This window comes from Myxine glutinosa, chromosome 6 (genome assembly GCF_964187855.1).
Source record: "Myxine glutinosa chromosome 6, kmMyxGlut1.1, whole genome shotgun sequence".
NCBI lineage: Eukaryota > Metazoa > Chordata > Myxini > Myxiniformes > Myxinidae > Myxine > Myxine glutinosa.
This window is the reverse complement of record NC_136266.1, coordinates 70298834-70319691: the sequence shown is the minus strand read 5'-3', so window position 1 is coordinate 70319691 and position 20858 is coordinate 70298834. Positions and strand designations below refer to the sequence as shown.

At 45.5% G+C, this 20858-nt stretch overlaps 1 protein-coding gene across 2 annotated transcripts in view; it reads left to right on the top strand.

Moving 5' to 3' along the window:
* Positions 1–4537: 4537 nt before the first annotated feature.
* The window catches only part of LOC137429945 (beta-1,4 N-acetylgalactosaminyltransferase 1), an 81920-nt gene continuing 65599 nt past the window's right edge, over positions 4538–20858 (top strand). Inside the window, exons 1-2 of one of the 2 annotated variants that reach the window (XM_078780000.1) lie at positions 4538–4706; positions 4915–5166. In XM_078780000.1, the coding sequence (XP_078636126.1) occupies positions 4976–5166 (191 nt within the window). In that variant the 5' untranslated portion in view covers positions 4538–4706; positions 4915–4975. Of the gene's footprint in view, positions 4707–4729; positions 5167–20858 lie in introns of those variants that run through there. The other variant, XM_078780001.1, reaches the window with a different exon arrangement.

The following is a 20858-nucleotide window of genomic DNA, read 5'->3' as shown; positions in this document are numbered from 1 at the left end:
TCCCTGACCCTGTATCCAGGTACACCGTCAGCTTGATGTTGTGGGCATGGTGGAGCAGGATCAGGAGGATGTCTGTGTCCGGTGTTCTGACTACAGCGTTCTTGTATCCGATGGTAGCAGCATGATGGAGGTACAGAACCACCCTGGTATCAGTCTCTTCCTGGTTGCTGTAGATCGTGGGGAGTTCACGTACCTCGACCTGAAACACAAAAAGGCACCGCATTTCAATCACCAGTCACTGCCAGTTTCAGTATATCTCCGGGGGGTGCAGGGGGACCTAGTCTTTTTTTGATAATGGCAGCAGTAATTTGCATAAAAATGGTATGTGGGACATTTTTTCAGCTTGGGGCCATAGCTAGTCATTTTCTACACCTTTTTTCCAATCTAGAAACACTGATTAGAAGTATATCTCCGGGGGGTGCAGGGGGACCTAGTCTTTTTTTGATAATGGCAGCAGTAATTTGCATAAAAATGGTATGTGGGACATTTTTTCAGCTTGGGGCCATAGCTAGTCATTTTCTACACATTTTTTCCAATCTAGAAACACTGATTAGAAGTATATCTCCGGGGGGTGCAGGGGGACCTAGTCTTCCTACTAGACTATATCTGATATTCATTCATATCAAAGTCTAGTTGTGTTTTGTCACGAATAGGTGTGCCGCCCCGCCTATTATGGGCTGAGGCGCACCTGAAAAACTTGCTTTTTTAAGGTTTTTCGGGTTTTAGATCTTCTCAGAGATCTTCTCAGACATCTTCTCAGAGATCATCGGTCGAATCGTATGGATGTTTGGTATTTCGATAGACCAATGACCCGTGTATAGCCCTACGGAGCTCAATTTTTTAATTTTGCTTCTGCTAAAAACGTTTAAAAAACGATAAAATTAGACATTTCTATGAAAGTTCAATGGTCTGAACATGTTTTGCAATAATGGTTTTAATGGTGCGATGTCACACTGGCGTGAAAAGAATCGATTCTACGCCTCAAAATTGGTATAAATCCTTGTTTGGTCCTTTTGGTTTGTTAGCGGGTAAATTAGCCTCACGATGGACGCCATATTGTATTTTAAGTTCAAGATGACCTCCACCAAGCACTAAAAGGTCATAAAGTTGAATTTCTTCACCCAGAATTCATATTATTTCATGTTTCATTTGTGCAGTTTTGTTTATTATTTCCAAAGTTATGAAACAGTCAAGTCGTCGTTGAGGGACCTAATTAGCAAAATTATGCAAATTATGTCCTCCAAGGTTGTTTTCTAGCATTGCTCCCAGTTCAATTTTTTTGGTTAACACCTTGGCTACCTCCATGCCAAATTTGGTGCTTTCTGCCAGAAGTGCATGGTACACTTGAATATCCTGACTAACTGACCAGACTAGAAGGTCTTAGTTATGGAACACGGTGGCGAGACCACGTGACTCGTCCGTCAGGTCCTGTCCATGCCACTTTGACTGATATCACAGTCACACCACGTGACTCGTCCGTCAGGTCCTGTCCATGCCACTTTGACTGATATCAGTCACACCACGTGACTCGTCCGTCAGGTCCTGTCAATGCCACTTTGATTGATATCACAGTCAGAACACGTGACTCGTCCGTCAGGTCCTGTCAATGCCACTTTGACTGATATCACAGTCAGACCACGTGACTCGTCCGTCAGGTCCTGTCCATGCCACTTTGACTGATATCACAGTCAGAACACGTGACTCGTCCGTCAGGTCCTGTCCATGCCACTTTGACTGATATCACAGTCAGACCACGTGACTCGTCCGTCAGGTCCTGTCCATGCCACTTTGACTGATATCACAGTCAGAACACGTGACTCGTCCATCAGGTCCTGTCCATGCCACTTTGATTGATATCACATTCACACCACGTGACTCGTCCGTCAGATCCTGTCCATGCCACTTTGATTGATATGACATTCACACCACGTGACTCGTCCGTCAGATCCTGTCCATGCCACTTTGATTGATATCACAGTCACACCATGTGACTCGTCCGTCAGGTCCTGTCCATGCCACTTTGATTGATATCACAGTCACACAATGTGACTCGTCCGTCAGGTCCTGTTCATGCCACTTTGATTGATAGCACATTCACACCACGTGACTCGTCCGTCAGGTCCTGTCCATGCCACTTTGATTGATATCACAGTCACACAATGTGACTCGTCCGTCAGGTCCTGTTCATGCACTTTGATTGATAGCACATTCACACCACGTGACTCGTCCGTCAGGTCCTGTCCATGCCACTTTGATTGATATCACAGTCACACCATGTGACTCGTCCGTCAGGTCCTGTTCATGCTACTTTGATTGATAGCACATTCCCACCACGTGACTCGTCCGTCAGGTCCTGTCCATGCCACTTTGACTGATAGCACATTCACACCACGTGACTCGTCCGTCATCCTGTCCATGCCTCTTTGACTGATAACACATTCACACCACGTGACTCGTCCGTCAGGTCCTGTCAATGCCACTTTGACTGATAGCACATTCACACCACGTGACTCGTCCGTCAGGTCCTGTCCTTGCCACTTTGACTGATAGCACAGTCACACCATGTGACTCGTCCGTCAGGTCCTGTCCATGCCACTTTGACTGATAGCACATTCACACCACGTGACTCGTCCGTCATCCTGTCCATGCCACTTTGACTGATAGCACATTCACACCACGTGACTCGTCCGTCAGGTCCTGTCCATGCCACTTTGACTGATAGCACATTCACACCACGTGACTCATCCGTCATCCTGTCCATGCCACTTTGACTGATAGCACATTCACACCACGTGACTCGTCCGTCAGGTCCTGTCCATGCCACTTTGACTGATAGCACATTCACACCACGTGACTCGTCCGTCAGGTCCTGTCCATGTCACTTTGACGGATAGCACATTCACACCACGTGACTCGTCCGTCAGGTCCTGTCCTTGCCACTTTGACTGACAGCACATTCACACCACGTGACTCGTCCGTCAGGTCCTGTCCTTGCCACTTTGACTGATAGCACATTCACACCACGTGACTCGTCCGTCAGGTCCTGTCCATGCCACTTTGACTGATAGCACATTCACACCACGTGACTCGTCCGTCAGGTCCTGTCCATGCCACTTTGACTGATAGCACATTCACACCACGTGACTCGTCCGTCAGCTCCTGTCCATGTCACTTTGACTGATATCACAGTCACACCACGTGACTCGTCCGACAGGTGCTGTCCATGCCACCTTGATTGATCTCCAGTCGTTTCGTGCTTCACGAGGTGTTGACACGAGTCCGTACTTGGACTGTACCTGTAACTGTAAATAAACATTTGAGTTCAGGTGTGAAGAGCTGCAAGACCACGTGGTCAATAAACAACGATCTCAGTATTCTCGTGTATCTCATTGAGAACTTGTCGGATAGTGCTTTTACCACGTTTGTTAAAAAAATAACGAAATTTAAAACCCGTTATCATCACTTCCACATTCCCACGCATGTGACGGTGACTGCCTCACCACACGATTCGGTCGGTGTAACGTGGGCGGGAAGAAGGATATGATGTTTGGAGACGACATGGGATATGAATCTGTGGTTGAGAAAGACCTGAAATTACTAACACCCTTTAGCCATTTCGAGCCTTTAGAAAGGGTCGAAATGGTCTAAAGGGTCGAAATGGCTAAAGGGTCGAAATGGTCTAAAAGGGTCAAAATGGTCTAAAGAGTCGAAATGGTCTAAAGAGTCGAAATGGTCTCAAGGGTCAAAATGGTCTCAAGGGTCAAAATGGTCTAAAGGGTATAAAGAGCGTGAAATGGTCAAAAGTGTCAAAATGGTCTAAAGGGTTAAATGGTTCTAAAGGGTCGAAATGGTCGAAATGGTCTCAAGGGTGAAATGGTTATAAAGGGTCGAAATGGTCTAAAGCATTAAATGGTTCTAAAGGGTCAAAATGGTCTAACGTTTAGACCATTGTGACCCGTTATAACCATTTAGACCTTTTAGAACCATTTAACCCTTTAGACCATTTCGACTCTTTGGAACCATTTAACCATATCGACCTTTTAGACCATTGTGACCCGCTAGAACCATTTCGACCTTTTAGAACCATTTAACCCTTCAGACCATGTCGACCATTTCGACCATTGTGATGCGTTATATCCATTTCGACCTTTTAGAGCCATTTAACCATTTTGACGCGTTAGACCATTTCGACCCTTTAGAACCGTTTAACCATTTCGACCCTTTAGATCATTTAAACCTTTAGAACATTTCGACCCTTTAGAACCGTTTAACCATTTCGACCCTTTAGACCATTTAAACCTTTGGAAGATTTCGACACTTTAGAACCATTTCGACTCTTTTCAGACCTTTCGACCGACTTTTTGTAATAACACCTTTAGACCATTTGACCTTTGCCCTTTACAACTAGACCATTTATTTCCACACAAAATACACTATACCAAACAAGTCCAGGCGATGGTCTGCAATCTCTGATTGCTCTTTCTCGTTACTAAACGTTTTGCCCCCGTTTTATCTCCTCCCCTCCTTTATTTTCACGCTCCGTGTTTACTTTGTTCTCCCTTTAAATTTTCCCGTTCTGTGGTCACTCCCAGGAAGTCCCATGACCGATGAACTTGCTATCGCTTGCCTCGGTAGGCAGTGCAGGGCCACAGGGAGTGCTTTCTCGAGTGCTTCCAGGACTTACCGAGCGCTGTACAAGAAACCTGGTAATGGGACACACCCCTGGTGACTCAGACGGTGTATAAGTAGCGTGGAGTGTTTGCTTCATATGAATGATTTCGCTACCTTTTCTTGAACTGGAAGGCTCCCGACTTTGTCGTCCTTGACGCGCAGCCAGGATAAATAAAATGTATTTGCGCCTGTTGTCGAAACGAGTGTGAAAGACACGACGTACATTTATTTACGTGTTCACAGCGCGCCGTTCTCCGTTTGATCGCGGAGCGCATGACGAGGTTTCGGACTTCGGAGGCTCTCGATGATGCACAAATGTTTCGTCTCCGTCGTGATCATCGGTATTTCTGGGCTGCTGCTCCTGTCTTGGCTGCGAGACCCCACACCGATCTCCATTGTGGATCTGCGGCAATCCCGGAGAGCGATCTACCATCCCGTTCCTCATTTTAACAAGGGTGGAGATCACCGACAATTATCCGATAATGACGTCACGATGTAAGTGCGCAAAGGGTTTCTTTTTATTTATTGCTCTGTTTATGGCGTTATACATTTGCTCGATCTCTTATTTGAATGAACATATTTTTAAGGGGAAATGCACGATGTTTCTCCTCTATTTATTCCTGTGGCTAAATCATTTTACAGAAACGATTCGAATCACGTCAATTGTCTGTCTTTTCTTCTCGTATCATTTTACCGTTTTTACTCTTTTTACCTCTGCCGTAATAATGTAAAACATCAAGGGAGATGTATCTGCCTATTTGCCATGCTATAGCTCTGGGGTTCTTAACCTGAGGTATCCATACCCCTTGGGGGTATGGGGACCAAAATGTGGGGGTATGGGACTCGTAATAAATAATAATAATAAATTGTAATAAATTCAATGAAATATCAACTTTAAATATATATTTAAATATATATATATATATATTTCAAAACAAATTATATTTGTATAATTATATTTCAAACAAATATAAATTAAATTTTCTAATAAAATTCGAATAAATCAACTATCAATGCCTCAACTCTGTGTTTGCCTCAAAATCTTGTGTCTCAAACCCATCTCTCTCTGTTCCCACCTTTCCCAGTCGAATCCAACTGCTCCTGGACTCTGTGTCCTTCTCTCCTGACAAGGTGGAGAAGTTTTTATCAAACCTCGACTCTGATTCTGCAACTGGACCAGATGGCATCAGCCCACGGGTCCTAAAATCCTGCTCTGCCGCTCTATCTCACCCTCTCTCTGTTCTTTTCACCCTCTCTTTTGCTCAAGGTCATCTGCCAGCATCCTGGAAATCAGCAAACATTACCGCTTTACACAAAAAAGGTGCAAAAACAGATCCTTGCAACTACAGACCAATCAGCCTGCTCCCAATTATCAGCAAAGTCATGGAATCCATCATTGCTTCAGATATCAAATCCTTCCTCTTCTCCAATGGCTTGATCTCTGATCATCAATTTGGATTCAGACCAGGTCATTCTACTCTGGACATGTTGCTTCTGCTGTCTCAACAATGGATGGAGGTCCTCAATGCCAAACAGGAAATCAGAGCTGTCTCACTTGACATATCACTTGCCTTCGATACGGTCTGGCACCCAGCTCTGCTCACCAAACTCACCTCTTATGGTATTCAGGGAAATCTCCACTCATGGCTTGCGGATTTCCTCTCTGGTCGTAGGCAACGTGTGGCCCTGAATGGATTTCTCTCATCTTCCCTTCCTGTTCTGGCTGGAGTTCCCCAAGGTAGTGATCTGGGCCCTGTGCTATTTCTGGTCTTCATCAATGATCTCTCCGACTCTCTGGAAAATCCTCTCTATCTCTTTGCTGATGACTCCACTATCTGCCGCTCCATTCCTCATCCCTCAGATCGGCAGTCTGCAGCCTCCTCACTCTCTGCAGACCTGGACAAAATCACAGACTGGTCAAACAAGTGGAACATGTCTTTCAATCCTGACAAATCCCACACTCTTACTATGTCTCTCTGAAAGGACCGACTGGACAACCCTGCCATCTACTTTCTCAACAATCCTCTCCAAGAAGTTCTGTCACTCAAGCTTTTGGGTCTCACTATCTGCCATGATCTTTCTTGGGAAAACCACATTTCGAAACTGGGAAAACTGGGAAACTGGGAAAACCACAGCCGACTGGGCATCCTCCGTCGTGCGAAGTCCTTCCTTGGCACACCTGAGCTCCTCACCACATACAAGGCTTTCATCCGCAGCTCAATGGAATACTGTTCCCCCCTCTGGGCTGGTGCTCCTGCCTCACACCTTGCTCGGCTTCACGCTGTTGAGGCCAAAGCTTTCAGAATCATTGGAATCTCCTGCGATGTAGTCAACTCCGAGGGCCTTTCACTCACTCACCGCAAGCAGGTTGGTGGTCTTTCTGTCTTCTACCGACTCCTCTCCGGCCTTGCTCCCCCAGCTCTCTCTGTGCTCTGTCCCCCCAATATTCCTTCAGGTCGCACAAGATCTGCCTGCAACCCTCTTATGGTTAAACTGCCAAAGTCTAGGCTCTCTGCTCACCTTCACTCTTTCATTCCCCTTTTCTCCCGCCTCTGGAACAAACTCCCCCACTCCCTTCAATCCCACTCCTCCCTCCAGGTCTTTAAAACAGCTGTTCACCACCATCTCTTATCTTCCCCCATCGAAAACCTTGATCTTTTCTACCCCCGGTAATTCACCCCAGAGTCCTTGCAGTGTTTATATGTTTTATTCCTCTCCCACCTCCCCCCAAGTCCTCCCGATATCCCTGCTCTCAAATGTTGTGTTTGTGTCCTTCCCCCTCTCTCCCCATCTTGTCTGCCGCTCCCCTTGTTTTTTGTGTTTTGTGTGTCGGTTTGTCTTTTTGTGTGATTAATGTTAGCTCTTTCACGAGCCTCGATCTTGTATACAAAAAGAAAAAAAGAAAAAAAAATACGCCCCGGGCGTGTTGGTTCCATATATACATATATTTTTTGTATACAGATTCAAAGCTCGTGAAAGAGCTAACATTTATCACACAAAAGTCTCAAACAGACACACAAAGTATATAATAAGGGGAGTGGTAGACAAGATGGGGAGTGAAGGAGAAGCACACAAACACAACATCTGAGAGCAGGGACATCGGGAGATCTGTGGGAGGGAGAGGGCTTGGGCGGAGGAGGCGTGGGAAGGGGGGGGGGGGGGGTGGTGGGAGAGGTATAAATCACGGACACTGCAAGGACTTCCAGGAAAGAAGTTGGTATTTCAAAAAAGTGCATCTGGGGTGAATTAGTGGGGGTAGAAAAGATCAAGGTTTTGGATGGGGGAAGATAAGAGATGGTGGTGAACAGCTGTTTTAAAGACCTGGAGGGAGGATTGGGATTGAAGGGAGTGTGGGAGTTTGTTCCAGAGGCGGGAGAAAAGAGGAATGAAAGAGTGAAGGTGAGCAGAGAGCCGAGATTTCGGCAGTTTAACCATCAGAGGGTTGCTGGCAGATCTTGTGCGACCTGTAGGAATATTTGGGGGACAGAGCACAGAGAGAGCTGGGGGTGCAAGGCCGGAGAGGAGTCGGTAGAAGACAGAAAGACGATGATATGCGAGTGATATGTGCGAGTGATACGATGATATGTGTCCGATGATATGCGAGTGGCCTTGTCACGAACTGTGCCCCGATTCCATATTCTGATTGCACGAAAACAGCAGCAACAATCTCACTTGATTAGTAAAAGGCTTGCATAAAACTTGCACGTTTTAGTTTAGTTTAGTTTGTTTTGTTTCTTTGTTAACAAGCAATGAATTAAATAGGGATAAAATCCTGATGATTTTCTTTCCTGTTCTGTTCCTAATTATCCATACTAGTGAGATACCCGTGCTATGCACGAGTGGGAGGCCAGAAGCAAACAGGCAATGCAGATACGGTGAATGCTAAAGCATGAAACCAATAAATGCCACATTCCTGTAGCACCTTCAGTCGCACGTCAGACATGGACAGCAAGTTTTTTTGTTTTTTTTTTGTATTTTTTTGTATACAGAGTCGAGGCTCGTGAAAGAGCTAACATTTATCAAACAAACAAATCAAACAAACAAGCAAACAAAGTATATAAAAAGGGGAGCGGTCGACAAGATGGGGAGAGAAGGGGAGGAAGCACACAAACACAACTTTTGAGGGCAGGGACATCGGGAGATGTGTGGGAGGCAGAGGGCCTGGGGGGAGGCAGGATGTTCGTGAAGGACTTCCATGAAAAACGTACTGTTGGATACTGCAAAACCCTTTGGTATTACACATGACGTATTATATAAACCTGTTTCCGTTTCCGGTAGGTGGAGCCAGTTGCTCGATGATGCCCTGCAGCCGAAGCCTTGCGTGTTCGGTCACTGTGTTGTTGGAATAAACTCAGATGTTCATCTCTGCCTCCTTGAACTTGTAACATGGCGTAGTCGGCAGGAGACAGGATTACATAATACGTCATGTGTAATACCAAAGGGTTTTGCAGTATCCAACATCTCCCCTTCCCTTCAAACCGACGACATATGGAGGAGGTTTCCAAGAAGTGACAGTCCCCCAAATCGATCAACATGCATGAGTACAAAAGGACCATCAATAAAATCAATCAGCATTGAAGCACATCTACGAGGACAGCGGCACATCATCCACGATCTGGTTAATTTTCATGAGCGGCACCAAGGGGATGTATTTTTTTTTACAATTTCCAGCTTCAGGATGGGTCTCGGTGGCACGCCAGCAGACTACGGAAAGTGGCGGCCCTGGTGACCCAGCCTTTGATTACATCTAGCCAGCTAAGAGTTGGTATGTGCCCCACCAACACAGGTGATACAGCTGATGTAGAAGAAGGGCTTGAACCTGTGGGGGCACTGCAACAGCCTCAAGGAGCCCGCTAGCACCCCAGCCGTTTTCAAGATTTTGTGACCTCATTCCATACTTGAACTTGGTGGGAGAGGGGAGAAAATGTTGTGTTCTTTCTTACATGCTTGATTATTTCTGAGTGTGTTGTTGTTGTTGTTGTTGTTGTTGTTGTTGCTGGTGGTGGTGAATTGCCAGATGTTTAGGGATTGCTGGGAAGGGATGATGATGTAAGCGGAAGGGGATTGTGAGAGAGATGGGAGGGACGCCATCTTGACGGTGTCGGAGATATGCTGGTGGATCCGTGCCTCAAATAAACAGTCTTGTGCATAATGGTCAGTGCCATTGTTTAGCATTTATTGAGCAACACAACATTAACGTGTATAAACATCTTATCATGCCATTTCCGTGGGAGCACCCCCACCAGAAGTAAAATTAATACAAACCACAAACACATAGAATTCATCACTCTTTGAAACAGTCGCTACTGCTGGTTAACACTAAACGGAAAGGGAGTAAACTCAGGGTGTGTTCAGTTACCAAGGAGCTAGCTAGCGCTTGCCAAGCCAGCCGTTCCTTATCAACGGTTTTGAATGGAGTGCTTGCTTGAATACTTAAGCCATTTGGCGAGCTCTCTTCAAGCAACTTGGTGAATGAACACTCTTCCTCCCCTCCCCCCCTAACCCCCTCCTCCTCAATGTTCTTCAGGCCCGATCGTAGACATACTGTAATCTATATATCCCAGAGAGGAATGACCCTTCCTGCCACTCCCGTAGCTAACAGGTGTAATAGTTGGATGACAATTGACTATTTTATGCAACCTTGACCTTTGACCTTTTGACAATTATTAATTTGCCTTCTCCATATTCTCATAAAGTTTTGTTAAAAATTTGATGAGAAAACTCAAATGGTAAATTTTAATTTCAGGTCGATTGGATGAAAATTGATGATTTTAGATTATGCAGTCTTTTGACCTTTTGAGAAGATTATTAATTTGCCTTCTCAGTATTATCATAAAAAAGCTTTCTTGAAAATTTGATGACAATATGGTATAAAGTTACGGCCTGGACACACACACACACACACACACACACACACACACACACACACACACACACACACACACACACACACACACACACACACACACACACACACACACACACACACACACACGTGATTGCAAAACCCCGGCTCCCGCTGAGCAAGGGATGGGCTAATAAAGCACCATTCAACATCATGAACAGCTACTAATATTCATGAAAAACTAATTTAACATTTAGCAAGAAATGTGTAACAGAAATATGTGATAAAGGGTACAATAATCACCTGTTTGGGAGCAACGGTGAACACCTCAAACGCATGGTTTTCGGCATGCAGCTTCCAGTTAAAAAATAAAGGGAAATAACTCTTCAAAGGCTACATATGGTACGTCAAATCAAAAAAAAAAAAAAAAACAGTGATAGAAAATACTGGGGATGATTGCACAGCATGAGCTGGAAGTTTTAGTAATGCCTTTGTACGGCGCGGTCATGTGAAATCCATGCCAGGGAAACATCCATTATAAATTGAAGATGTGAGTCTTGATGACGATGTAATCATGAATAAGGTGGCTGGCTGGCTTGATATCGCAAGGTCCTGAGTTAAAGTCCCTGTCATGCCATTGAATTAACACCAGGTGGGTTGTCTCAGCCTGTCATCCTTCAGAGATCAGCAAAATGAGTACGTACCAGCTTAATGGGATGAATGAGCCATTCGAGTATCCTGCATCAGAGTGGCAACCCGTCCAAGTATGTGCCCAATAGCCTATAAATTGCTTCAGCAGCCCTATGCATCTGAAGGTGCAAAAAAGGAGTGGTCATACATGTGTGTATATGACCTCTCATGAGCAGGGCAATGTTGCTCCTATGGTTGGCAGCGAGTACCCGGAAGCAGTGGCAGAAAGAGTGGCAATTATATGTGTGGGAAAATTGCATGCTTGGTGCAGATCGTCCAGAGAGCTCAGACGGCATGGCACTGGTACGGTTTTCCAGAGGACCTGGGTTCCATTCCTGGTCTGGGTATGTAATTTTCCCACATACATCGATTGGTTATTTATAATCCTGTTCGTCTTACTATTATTCACCAAATGTCCGTCTGTCCGTCCGTTCCCAGGTACCGCAAAACCGGCTGAACCAATCGCAACGAAATTTTGGGGGGGGGGGGGGGGGTAATCCTGGGACCCCTTGGAGTAAAATAGGCTATGTTGTTTTTCCAATTTTTCCAATTTTCCAGTTTTTCCAAACACTATGGAATAATATTTACCGATATGAACAGTGATGCGGCTTTTATTGAAATTCTACAAATACTGTTTAGATTTTGATGATTTGCATGTGATATGATTTAACGGATGTTTATATAAATCGTTTAAAATAAAAAAAGCCTTCAATTTCTGATATTTTGCCTTTTCATTTGGGCCTCCCAATTAAAGCCTCGCCCGTACCGTGGGTACCATTGCTAATTTATATACATGTAATTGCATTACTACGCCCCAGTGGTGTCTATAATAGCAGACATGGATTTGTCTTCCGGTCCCTCGAGCGACGGGGCTTGCTTTGATCTCTCCACGGCATCAAAGTTTGAGTGTTTTCCCGTTCGTTTCTTTGTCAAATTTCCGCTGCGTATTTTGTTGTGTATGTGTTATTGTGTGTTTCTATTTGGTTTTGGTTTTGTAGTTGTTGCAAATTTGTGTGTAATTAGTCGTTTCTTTGTCCGGGCCTCGTGCGGCCTGGTGTCTCGTGCGGCCTCCTCGTCTCGACTTGTGCCCGCCCCCTATATTCTCGTTTGTTCTTTCACCTCTGCTCCTGCTTTCTCAAATCCACGTTCTCACTTAGAGACTTTTCCCAGATTGTTTTCATGGTTTTGTTGAAATATTTATTTAAATATGTTTAAACCGCAGCGGTGATCCCCCCCCCAGGATTTCCATGTTTTAAACGTTTCCCAGTGTGTACCCTGGATAAGAATAGGTACGCCGTATCCCTGCGTGTCGTAGGAGGCGACTAAGAGGGTTGGCGTCAGGAAGGGCATCCGGCCATAAAAAACATTGCCTCAAAAAAGAGAACCATGACAATTACAAATACATGTGGGCAGGGTACAGCCCGAAGTGGAGATCGGTTTCTGAGGTTTGGGACATGGAATGTAGGGACAATGACAGGGAGATCAGGAGAAGTGGTGGAAGTATTGGTCAGAAGAAGAGTGGACATATGTTGTGTGCAAGAGACGAGATGGAAGGGAAGTGGTGTGAGAATGGTGAAGGGTAGGCAGGGACAGAAATACAAGTTTGTGTGGCAAGGGTGCTTGGAGGGCGTGAATGGTGTTGGTGTCCTGTTTTCTGAGGAGTTTGTAGACAGTGTGGTGTGACTAGAGTGAGTGATAGGTTGATGATGGTAAAAATGATGATTGGAAAGCTCTTGGTGAACGTCATCTCGGGATATGCTCCGCAGGTTGGCCGGAGCGATGAAGAGAAGGACAAGTTCTGGTGTGCGATAGAGAAGCTGATGGAAAACGTGAAAGATGAGGAAGTTGTTGTGGTAGGAGGAGACCTAAATGGACGTGTGGGAAGGAGTATGGATGGTTTTGACGGAGTTCATGGGGGTTACGGATATGGTGTGAGAAATGGAGAAGGTGAAAGGATTTTGGAGTTTGCTGATGGAGCTGATTTGTTGATTTGTAATACTCAGTTCCAGAAAGAGGATAATAAGCTTGTTACATACACGTCAGGTGGGTCGACGACAACCGTTGACTACCTGATGGTGCGTAGGCGAGATAGGGGGCACCTCCGAGACACAAAGGTGATCCCGGGGGAGGAGGCTGTTTCACAGCACCACTTGGTTGTCTGCGACGTAAGGGTGAAAGGTGCGAGGAGAGCTCGGCGGGTGAAGTACCAACCGAGAATGAAGGTGTGGAGGTTGAAAGAGGTGACAGTAAGGGAGGCATTAAAAGAGAGGCTGAGTAGGGTCGAGGATGATGTGGTTGAGCTTGAAAGTGGTTGGATGTCAATGAAAGCTTGTCTGTTGGGAGCCGTTGGTGAGGTATGTGGATGGACAAAAGGACCACCGAGGCACTCGGAAACATGGTGGTGGGATGATGAAGTTGGAAAGAGGATTGACGAGAAGAGGAAGAAGTTCAAGGAGTGGCAGAAGGCGAAGGGTACGGGAGCAGAAACAGCAGAGCATGAAAGTTATAAGGCAGCCAGGAAGGCTGCAAAGAAAGAGGTAGCAAAGGCGCAGGAGGCATGTAGGAAAATGTTTGGAGAACGCTTGGATTCGGAAGAGGGTCAGAAAGCAGTATTCAGGATTGCAAAGCAGATAGCGAAAGAGAGGTGTGATGTGATGGGGGTGAGCTGCTTGAAGGATGAAGTGGGACAAATCGTTGTCGACCCAGATGGAATTAAAGGAAGATGGAAAAGATATATGGAAATGCTGTTGAATACAGAGAATGAATGGGATGGCAACATAGAGAGTAACCCAGTTTTAGGACCGGCAGAGAAGATAACTGAGAAGGAAGTTGAGGAAGCGATAAAAGCAATGAAGGGTAGAAAAGCGGGAGGGCCGACGGGAGTTGTGGGAGATATGTTGAAGGCAGCAGGAAGTTGGGGTGTGAAGAGAATGACAGAGATCTGTAATCTGGTGGTGAAAGAAGGCCGCATTCCAGTGGATGGGAACTGAGTACCCTCGTCCCTCTATACAAGGGGAAAGGTGACCCTCTGGAGTGTGGCTCGTACCGAGCGATAAAGTTATTGGAGCATGGAAATAAGGTATTGGAAAGGGTGTTGGAGAGGAGGATAAGGAAGAAAGTGAAGATCGACGAAATGCAGTTTGGATTTATGCCAGGAAGAGGAACGACAGACGCGCTTTTCATTGTGAGGCAGTTGCAGGAGAAGTACATGGAGAAGAGGAAGAAGTTGTTTCTTGGGTTTGTTGATCTGGAGAAAGCATTCGATCGGGTTCCACGCAAAGTATTGACATGGGCATTGAGGAAGTTAGGAGTGGAGGAATGGTTGATCAGAGTAGTGATGGCAATGTACAAAAGAGCGCGCACAGCTGTAAGGACGAAGGACGGGAACAGTGGTGAGTTTGAGGTGAAGGTGGGAGTGCATCAGGGGTCGGTACTAAGTCCACTACTATTTGTAGCTGTGATGGAGGTGCTGGCTCAGAACGTAAAGGAGGGTTTACCGTGGGAGTTGTTGTATGCATATGATCTGGTGTTGATTGCGGAAAGTATGGATGGACTGAAGGAAAAGATGAACACGTGGAAGGAATGTATGGAGACAAAAGGTCTGAAGGTGAATATCGGAAAGACGAAGGTGATGGCAAGTGGTAAAGCATGTGGTGAGGTGGAAAGAACTGGGAAGTGGCCCTGTGCTGTGTGTAGGAAGGGTGTCGGAGTGAACTCCATTCAGTGTACAATGTGCGCTGAGTGGGTTCATCAAAAATGTAGTGGTCTGAGAGGGTCATTAACCAGTGTGGCAGCTACATTCAAATGTAAGGTGTGCACAGAGGGAGCTGCAGATGGAGGAAATGTTGAGTTGGATCTTGGAGACGGCGTGAAGCTGGAAGGTGTGAAAACATTTTGCTACCTCGGAGACATGCTGAATGGAGAAGGTGGATCAGACTCGGCAACGGTTGCTCGAGTGAGATGTGCATGGAAGAAGTTTCTGGAATTGAGTGGCGTGCTGATGATGAGGGGAGTGTCGTTGAAGCTGAAGGGAAAGGTGTATGCTGCATGTGTGAGAAGTGTTATGATTTATGGGAGCGAGACATGGGTAATGAACGTAGAGCAGCAACGAAGGTTGGAAAGGGTGGAAATGCGAATGGTTCGACGGATGTGCGGAGTATCGTTGAGAGAGAGGAAGACAAATGATGAATTGCGAAAGATGATGGGAATAGAGCCTGTGATTGATGCTGTGAAGAGGAACAGGTTGAGATGGTTTGGTCATGTGTTGAGGAAGGATGAAAGTGACTGGTTGAGAAGAGTGATGGAAATGAATGTAGAAGGAAGTAGAAGACGGGGAAGACCGAGAAAGACTTGGCTAAAGATGGTGGAAGAAGAAATGCGGGCAAGGGGCTTAACAAGGAGAGATGCAGAAAATAGGTCAAAATGGAGAAGATTGTCATGGGGACCGCAAGGCTAACCCCCGCTCTAGCAGGGAAAATGGCCTTTAAAATGCATGTTGTGTTGTTGTTGTTTAAAATAAAAAAAGCCTTCAATTTCTGATATTTTGCCTTTTCATTTGGGCCTCCCAATTAAAGCCTCGCCCGTACCGTGGGTACCATTGCTAATTTATATACATGTAATTGCATTACTACGCCCCAGTGGTGTCTATAATAGCAGACATGGATTTGTCCCCCCCCCCCCCCCCCCCCCATTGGGGGAAGATCCTCTCGTGAGGTGGCCGTTGTTGCTCCTATGGTTGGCAGCGAGTGCCCCGGAAACATTGACCTAAAGAGAGTAGCAATTATATATATGTGGTTCTTATCCTATATATCTAATTCAACTCTTTGACAGGATACCAACACAATGGCCTCTATGCTCGACTACCCAGTTAACATGCTCGGCACAAGCCGATGTACCTTTGAATTGTTCAACTACAGTAGCATATTAACTGGGTAATCGAGCATGGGGGCCATCGTGTTGTTATTCTGCCGAATGATATAGATGTGATAGTTATAATGCTGAGTTATGTGTCAATCTTCAAAGCCAAAGTCTTAAAATAATTTTGGATTCAGTTTGATATTGGGGACTCCTTTACAATATCTGCTGATTACGGTAGGACCTACATTCTACAATATTCTTGTGGAGATTATGATGATGCTGGAGATAATGCTTTAAGCAAATGGAACCAAACATGCAGCATTGATAGCAGAACCAGAAACATCTTTGCAGGATTTGGTGAGACAGGCATTCTCCAAAAGCAAGACATTGATAATGTTGAAAAGTGTCTGGCCAGTTTCGTCAATAAATTAAAAAGTTGGCACTTTCAATAAAGTTGATATATCTATTACACAAGGTGAAAGAAATTTCATGTTGAACCGTCATCAAGCTTGGTCAAAGAACATGTACGCCGAGCATGCTTTATCATGGATGCACTTGCTCTCTTACGTAATAACTACAACAAGCCAAGACCACAAAACTACAGATGGGATAAAGTGGATGGACTTTTACAACGATCTAAATGTCGCAAGCAGCTACCGCATGAATTGGTAACTTTGTGCGGGTGCCACACTTGCAAAACAGTGAGATGCAAATGTAAGATATCAGGGGTGACATGGTCAGGTTTTTTTTTTCAAGTGCGAAGCAGAATGCCACAATTTTCTTGAAATATTACTACATGACCAAAAGTATGTGGACACCCCTTTTAATTAGTGGATTCGACTATTCAGCCACTCCCATTGCTGACAGGTATATATAAATCAAGCACACAGCCATGAAATGTCCATAGACAAACATTGGCAGCAAAATGGGCCGTACTGAAGAGCTCAGTGACTTTCAACGTGGCACCGTCATAGGATGCCACCTTTCCAACAAGTCACTTCGTCAAATTTCTGCCCTGCTAGAGCTGCCCTGGTCAACTATAAGTGCTGTTATTGTGAAGTGGAAACGTCTAGGAGCAACAACAGCTCAGCTGTGAAGTGGTAGGCCAGACAAGCTCACAGAACAAAACCGCCGAGTGCTGAAGCGCGTACCGTGTAAAAACCGTCTGTCCTCGGTTGCAATACTCTCTACCGAGTTCCAAACTGCCTCTGTAAACAACATCAGCACAACAACTGTTCATTGGGAGCTTCATGAAATGGGTGTCCATGGCCGAGCAGCCGCACACAAGCCTAATATCACCATGCGCAATGCAAAGCATCAGCTGGAGTGGCGTAAAGCTCGCCGCCATTGCACTCGGGAGTAGTGGGAATGCGTTCTCTGGAGTGATGAATCATGCTTCACCATCTGGCAGTCCAACGGACTAATCTAGGTTTGGCGGATGCCAGGAGAACGCTACCAGCCCATATGCATAGTGCCAACTGTAAAGTTTGGTGGAGGAGGAATAATGGTCTGGGGCTGTTTTTCATGGTTTGGGCTATGCCCCTTAGTTCTAGTGAAGGGAAATCTTAACGCTACAGCATACAATGACATTCTAGATGATTGTGTGCTTCCAACTTTGTGGCAACAGTTTGGGGAAGGCCCTTTCCTGTTTCAGCATGACAATGCCCTGGTGTTGGGCTAGCGGCTAGGGTGCCGGCTTAGGATCCTAGGATCCTGGGTTCGAATCCCAGTAGATCGCTGAATTAACGCCAGGGGGGTTGACTCAGCCTGTCATCCTTCCGAGGTCGGCTAATTGAGTACCAGTTCACTGGTAATTCCCTGGTTGTCGTTAAAGGCGGCAAAAAGGGTTGGCGTCAGGAAGGGCATCCGGCCGTAAAACATTGCTTCAAAAAGGGGACCAAAAAACAACAACAACCACGGTTCCCGAAAAAGGCCAACCCCCGCTTTGCGGGGAAAAATGGCCTCTAAAGGTGGTTATTTTATATTATAATGCCCCCGTGCACAAAGTGAGGTTCATACAGAAATGGTTTGTCGAGATCGGTGTGGAAGAACTTGACTGGTCTGCACAGAGCCCTGACCTCAACCCCATCAAACACATTTTGGATGAATTGGAAGGCCGAGTGCGAGCCAGGCTTAATCGCCCAACATCAGTGCCCGACCTCACTAATGCTCTTATGGCTGAATGGAAGCAAATCCCCGCAGCAATGTTCCATTGTTCCAACATCTATTGGAAAGCCTTCCCAGAAAAGTGGAGGCTGTTATAGCAGCAAGGGGGGGGGACCAACTCCATATTAATGCCCATGGTTTTGGAATGAGATGTGTAATGTTCAGGTGTCTACATACTTTTGGTCATGTAGTGTATATATACGGAACTATTTGCTGATATTTTGTGCATAGGTACATAAAATTATATTCCTTGTTAGCATACATTGGTCTGTTAATGAATTAATTTGATGTGTTATTGTCAAATTACAAAATAAAGGGGGATTTTTGGTTCTTGTCTGATACTGTTGAGGCTCGAAGAAGAGCTAATACACTGAATGGATCACGACAACAGGACAAAATGAGCAGGAGACAGAGAGGGGGAGAGATAGAGAGAGACCAACAGTGGAGTTGAAGGACAAGATAGACTGATAGAGAGAGTCTTGGACAAACAATGGACATGGGGAGAAATGGAGGCAGGAAAGGGTGCATGGGTGGACAAGAGGGATACAGAAGAAAACATAGGAGGGAAGAGTTGGAAATTTGGAAGGAGGAGGGTTTGGAGTTTTGCCGTTGGAGGGGGGGGGGGGGGGGAGGGAGGGGATTAATGATGGGGAAAAAGGATCATGGTTTTGGATTGGGGAACATCAGAGATGGTGGAGAACAGCTGTGTTTAATACCTGGAGAGAAGAATACGATTGAAGAGAATGTGGAAGTTGGTTCCACAGGTGGGGGGGAAAAGAAGAATGAATGAGTGGAGATGAGCAGTGATCCTGGAGTAAAGTAGTTTCACCAGAAGGGGGTTTATGGTGGACTGTGCGTGCCCTGCAGAAACCTGCGATGAAAGGGGGGTGGGAAAGCACGAAAAGCGGAAAGTGGATTAAAAAAAACAACAAGACCAAAAGTCTAACAGCAGCGCAGCCGGGCTTGTAAAATATTATAAACCACAAACACATATGATTAGCTTTTCAGACAGTCACTAAGGCCAAAGAAATTTGGAGGAATCCCGACATCCATGAGAAGTTTTATTTGCAGAACTGAGCGAAGATCTACTGTAATCTATATACCCCACAAGGGTTGGAGGTGTGCTCATTTACCAAGCAGCTAGCCATTCCTTAACGGTTTTGAATGGAGTGCTTGCTCGAATGCTTTAACCACTTGGCGATCTCTCCACAAGAAACTTGGTAAATGAACACACACCAAATGTTCTTGAGACCCGACCATAGATCGACTGTAATCTGTATACCTCAAAGAGGAATGAGCTTTCCTGCCGCTCTCGAAGTGCGCGGGTGTTTACGCCGGAAATTACATCATATACGTAATGATGTAGCATGATGGCCGGACACAAAACTTCCGCTACTTTAATATATATAAGATATATATTTAACCTCCAGTAACGTTGCAGTCACTACAAAGGGATTAGTGTTACGAATAGATTTACTATAATAATAACGTTGTTATTATTATGAAAATTTTATTATTTTTTTAAAAACCGAGGTGAATTCCTTACTTCCGTGGTTACACCGCTTCAATCCATCAACTTTCCATTCATGACATTGGGATTAAAGTGTTATGGTTATATTTACTATAATATCATTATTATTACGAAAACAATAGTACTGAAACGATACACTACAATACACTACTGTATTAAAAAATCTGGGCTTGATTTGTCCCAAGCGGTCCGAAGGTGAGGCATAACACCTAAGGCCTATATGTACCATATTGTTGGAAGAGACATAACGCCGATGCTTTTGATATTTCATGGTCATTTTAACAATCGGTTTGTTTGTGTTTCACACTGAATGAAAAACGTCAAGGTAGAGCATGGCAATTGTGATATATGACACTGACATGTTCGACGATATGTTCGGCATGAACGGCATATAAATCAAAATGGCGGTGTGTGGAGAGTCAGCCGCCGCACCACCGTAATGACATCAGATGTAATCACATCACCCTGTCATGTGACCCGATTCTCAGCTCTGTTTGGTAGACGTTTGAGGGGACATACATACTGTTACGGATTCGGCCCTTCCGTGGTGGTGGTTTTCATCCACGTGAAACATTTCTGGTTAGGTATTATTATTCTTATCGGGGTTGGAAGGAAACGGCGATTATGGTTGTTTAAAGGGAATGGTTATTGTGATTAAAAGGTTAAAAGCGCTCATGGTAAAAATGAAACAGGAAATCGGATCGTGAACCGGAAGACGTCGAGCGAGGAAGAAGAGGTCGTGAGGCAAAGGTCGGGGAAGACGTGTGTTGAAGCTCTAACGGGCGTGGTCGAGCGAACATTGCGAGTGAACTTTGAGACCTTGAAAGGAAGTTCGTGCGATAGGTGTTATCGCCAGAATATTGAGGAACCTGCGTAGTCAGGTATCGGCATTGAGGTTCCGGAGAATCCTTGCCTAGAGGCTCCGGCTCGAGTGAGAGCCGTCCGCCATTTTGCCCCACGCGCCGCGTTCAGGTCCTACCCTCCGGTGGTCTGCCGGGGAGGGCTCTGCACTAAAGCGGCGTTTGAAGATTACACGGCGGTTCGCTGATTGAACGGCGAACGTGTAAGTCGGCGCGCGTCTTTGGGGATTTTCCATTC